This window comes from Hibiscus syriacus, unplaced genomic scaffold (genome assembly GCF_006381635.1).
Source record: "Hibiscus syriacus cultivar Baekdansim isolate YM2019G1 unplaced genomic scaffold, ASM638163v2 tig00110745_pilon, whole genome shotgun sequence".
Lineage (NCBI taxonomy): Eukaryota > Viridiplantae > Streptophyta > Magnoliopsida > Malvales > Malvaceae > Hibiscus > Hibiscus syriacus.
In genome coordinates this window covers 2,575,190-2,580,136 of record NW_024062847.1, presented here as the reverse complement: position 1 = coordinate 2,580,136, position 4,947 = coordinate 2,575,190, and the positions used below count along the sequence as shown (strand labels likewise).

General features: G+C 34.0%; 1 protein-coding gene across 1 annotated transcript; it reads right to left on the bottom strand.

Moving 5' to 3' along the window:
* Window positions 1-3,404: 3,404 nt before the first annotated feature.
* LOC120139435 (LOB domain-containing protein 27-like) lies at window positions 3,405-4,151 on the bottom strand. The gene has a single exon (XM_039154648.1). The coding sequence runs from the start codon at window positions 4,074-4,076 to the stop codon at window positions 3,405-3,407; it is 672 nt and encodes a 223-aa protein (XP_039010579.1). The 5' UTR covers window positions 4,077-4,151.
* Between the last annotated feature and the right edge of the window lie 796 nt (window positions 4,152-4,947).

The window sequence follows — 4,947 nt, the reverse complement described above, 5'->3', positions numbered from 1 at the left end:
TTAGTGCTCCCAGTTTTCTCATCCATCTTGGTTTTCTCCTGGGGAAAAATCATTGATACAAAAGATCCTTCACCCCAATCCTAAAAGCGTTAATGTATTAAGGTTAGTGATTAGCTCTATTTTTTGTTTATTCGAATGTCATTATTAACATGTCTGATAGGTTTTTTGTTTCATTTTGGTTGTTGGTATTTTGATTGATTTATTGGAATCCAGTTTTGATCCAAGTGTGTGTGTCATTCATGCTAGTTGTGTTGACGCCATAGACTAAATACAGTTAAATAGATTAGATTATGTCATGTCAGCTTCAATTCTAAACTAAAGGATAATGTAAACTTTGTTATAATGAGCCAACTGAAAGAAGATATGAAACTCTAATCTAGTGTATGAATTGAAAACCTCAAATGCATACAAGAATTATTTTAATATTGTTGTTCCCTTTCCCCGGTCTATACACGAGCAGAAAAGAACTATAAATTTAAAGAGAAGCTACAAACAATCCCACCAGGAATGCTCAGGTACCAATGGGAAGATGCAGTCAGATTTTGGAGTTCACAAAAAGGACAGGTATGATGCATTTTTCAGACATAATTGTAACGAATTGAAAATCATCATTAAAAGTGGTTGTTTGATATTGTAGGACCGAGAGCATGTTGGTGTTGCTAGCAGGTAACAACAAAAGTTTACGCACACGGCTGGATCGAAGAGCTTTGCTAGTATGCTCATGAGGAGGTATTATAGATTATTGACATAGTTTTTTGTATTCCATGTACATATAACTCATAGTAATTATATTATGGTACATTGTAGGAAAATACATTCGGTTATAAAGTTGGCCGAATCCAACACTTCGACATGACACATACGAAGAAGGATGGCTCTCCTATGACTACTGACGCTGCAAAATTATGGTACGTTTATTGGGTAGATGTTTTAAATTTACCTGACTTTATTTATATTTGTACCATGACATTTTTATTTTAATTAATTATTAACTTTATTATTAGGAAAAATTGAGGGAGAAAAGGGTAGAGTATCATGCTACTGCTTCGAGTCAAGGTATTGCTAATGTTGATGACATTGAAAACCAAGCTATTAATGACGTTTTTGGTCCTGAACGATATGGTCGGTGCGCTGTCAAGGATCATTCGTTACTCCCACCTAATATTTTGGATCCAGTTCATCACAGTACATGTCATCACAGTCTCGATCTTCCCAATTAGAAGTTAGTCGTTTAAAAGAAAAGTTGGCTGAGATGGATCAACAAATGGCTAACTTGAAAGTGGAAAATGAAGCAAGGGAAGCAGAGAGAGCAACATCGGAAGCATCGAAAGCATCATCGAAGCAGTCAAAGCAGCAGCGGAAGCAGAGAGAGAAATAGTGGCATCACAGAGAGAAGCGGCATATTAGCAAAGATGTGAAGAATTTGAAAAATGACTCAATGATATGTTGCATATGATACAGAAAACGCAACCTCAGAATCCACCATCGTAGTCTCATTTATGTTATGAGCATTCTGTTAATGTTACTGAACCGTGTTTAACTGAACTTATATTACGTTAATGAAAACTTCTATTTATTATATTGGATTTGATGTTGCTTGTTATGGATATAGAGTTTGATGTTATTGTTGTTTTGTTTGTTGGATAATGGAACAGGTTGAAAAAATAGATTTTGGGTAATCGAACAAAATTTTTATATTGGTTCAATTTTGTGTTATTTAGCGGCGTTTGTAACAAAAATCCACAATATACCATACATTTAGCAACGTTTTAGGATACAAACACCGCTATATACCATACCTTTAGTGACGTTTGTATCCTAAAAACGCCGCTAAATGTATGGTATATTGCGGCGTTTTTTTTGTTACAAAAGACGATACATCTCAACACTTTTTGCGGCGTTTTTAGAGAAACGCCCTAATTCTCAACACTTATTGTGGCGTTTGTGAGAAAAACGCCGCTAAATCACATTACTTATTGCGGCGTTTATGATAAAATCACCGCTAAATATCAACACCTACTGCGGCGTTTGTGGTAAAAACACCGCTAAACAATAACACCTATTGCGACGTTTGTAAGACAAACGCCGCTAAATATCAACACCTATTGAGCGGCGTTTATATCGTCACCTATTGCGGCATTTTCGATAACAAACGCCGCGAACTTTAGCGACGCTTTTTGCGGCGTTTTGATAAACACCGCAGGTGTTTTTAGCGGCGTTTTTAGGTAAAAAAAAAGGCCAAAAAAAGCCAGTTTTGTTGTAGTGACCCCAACGCCCAAGGCATACAATACCCAATCAAGGTAATTTTAGTCCTAGTTTATATGAAGCATAGAACTCTAAGAGGAGGTCTAGATAGTATGGAAAGACGGACTCGTTCCAGAAAACAATGATTAATGCTGAGCAGACAACTACAACACAATAATATGATAAACCTCTCACAAATAAATGCACAAAATTTTACTTATGAATGTGGTTTGATAATACAAATAACGTGATACAGACCTTACTGAAACCATACTTGAATTCATCTTAGAATGAAAACTTATACACATATCATGTTATGATGGCTATTCACAAGTCCTAATTGACAATTTATTAAATCGGCATTCTTAGAAGGATACTAACTTTATTTTATCGCTTTTTTTAATATCATTTTCATAAATATTTATACTTATCAACTCACTAGATCATATACTTAAACCAAAAACCAGGATTGAATGTTGACATGGATCAAACTTGAAAATTTTAAGAAAAGTGCAAAGTTTATTAGGTATTTAAACTCAAAAGTTCTAAAAGTGATGTTTATTTGTCTAATATTTAAAAATACAATAATCTAAATTGTAATTCGACCAAAACTTTTGAGAATATGGGGTAATCCTTCTTTAGTTCGATCTCTATTTAATTAAATATTTAATAAATTTTTTTTTAATTTAAATAGTTATTTTCACGTGTGCGTGGGTGTGTGTGCGTGGGGCAAGAACGTCTAAATTTCAAAAGCAAAACGTTTATTATTGGGTAGAGAAAACAGATTCATCAAAGAGAGAAATAACTCTTATTGTACAGAATATAAAATCATTCGCCAAAATATATGTATAATATGTATATATCTATTGAAACTTTACATTGAAAGGGGGAAAAATAAAAATTGGGAGATATGCACTATATACTGTAAGATTTAACTGAGCAAGGAAGAAGAAAGGAATGAATGGAAGTTGCAATGGGTTGATGATAAGTTAATAGTGGTGAGAGTGAAGCAAGCAGCAGCACTCTTCAATTCATCTCTGCAACCATTGATTCCGTTGCCTCTTTCAGTGATTCTTCAAAACTGCATTTTCTCTCCATTTAACCCTCGAATCGCAAAAACATTCTCCTCTTTATTTACGTGTTTGAGTCCGATACATCAATTAGCTGGCGGAGTCATAATTATCTTTGGAATCGACATAAGATTGTTCGTCGTCAATGAAGGGACGAATTTCATCGTAATCACGAACGACTTCGTGTTGAGCATCAACTAACTGAGACTGAATGGCAACTGGACTATCATTGCTATGATTATTTGTGTCCAGAAAAAGATGTTGGATCCACAAGGAATTGTTCTCTTTAGGAGAATCCTTGTACATACTGTAGGGTTGATTGAAGACAGGAAGAGCATTAGTAGGCGGTACCATGTCCAATTCTAACTGAGAAATCACATAGTCCGCCATGGACGAAATCTGATGCCGCTGCTGTTGTTGCCTACACATCTCGAGCTGTGTAAGTACGGCATGAAACTCTTCTTCAACCAACTGAATTTGATAATAAAGTTGACGGATAACACCAAGGCAACCATAGACAGGAAACCGATCACGTACATTAGCTTGATATTTGATGGAACGCATGGCCTCAGCATGCTGGGAAGGATCCAAGCTCCTTAGTATCTTAACAATGTTGCTGACACCGAACAATTTGTGAGCGTTCTGGAAAACTTTGGTTTGATCGGCCGGGAAATGAGGAGCCAGAAGACATTCGGGGATGCACTTACGGCGTTGGTACTTGCATGCGGCGCAGGCACTGGTGGCGCCACCTTTCAGGGTCATGGTTGCATATCAGTAACACCGGGGAATGGGTTTTTTTCAAGACTGTTTTTGTAATCAAGTGGTCGGATAAAGAGGAAGAAATTTGATGAAAATGAAGAAATGTGATGAAAGGGAAGAACCAGAGAGAGATGAACCAGAGAGATTATTGTTGAAAGTTGGAACTGAAATGGGTTAGCAATATGAGCTGAACTGGTCTGATATCATCGGATTTGTTGGGTTCCAAATAAAGACTCAGTAAAAGAGGGAGGATGTATAAATATATACGTAGATTTCAACCCACCTGAAAAATTAAAACAAATACAAAAGTTTGTAAATTTTGATGAATTTTAATTTCAAAAAACAAAACTAATTTAAAGTTTCATGTATTAAATTACATTGATAAGCGTCTTTCAAATGCTCACTAATGATCAAACTTAATAAAGAAAACATTAATAATTGACATCAAGATCATGAGTTCGAAGTGTGTTTAGGTGTAACTGTTATTATTAGAGTTCTTGGATTCGAACACGACGTCTATAAAATTTTTATTATCAAATAATTGAGAATCTTTTGAATATATACTACCTTGTGATACGCAATCTAATTGATAAATAAATTTAAATAATTTAAATATTTTATAAAAAATAGTATTTGTAACATATTTTTTAATTTATTATATTTAAAAAATAAGTTGAATTTTAAACAATAAAATAAAGACTTATTAAATAAATTATTATTTTTTCAATTTCATTGAAGAGGAAAATTTTCTTCATTTTTAATTTTTTATATCCATATTAATACTAAATAGTTTTTACTAACATGACAAATTAAATTTTTAAAAAATAAATGCTTATAAAATTAAGTACTTCATTTTTAACACTTAACATTAACA

Bases quoted from the DNA above. Each gene is read 5' to 3' on its own strand.
- LOC120139435 (XM_039154648.1), bottom strand. From the start codon at position 4,076: ATGACCCTGAAAGGTGGCGCCACCAGTGCCTGCGCCGCATGCAAGTAC.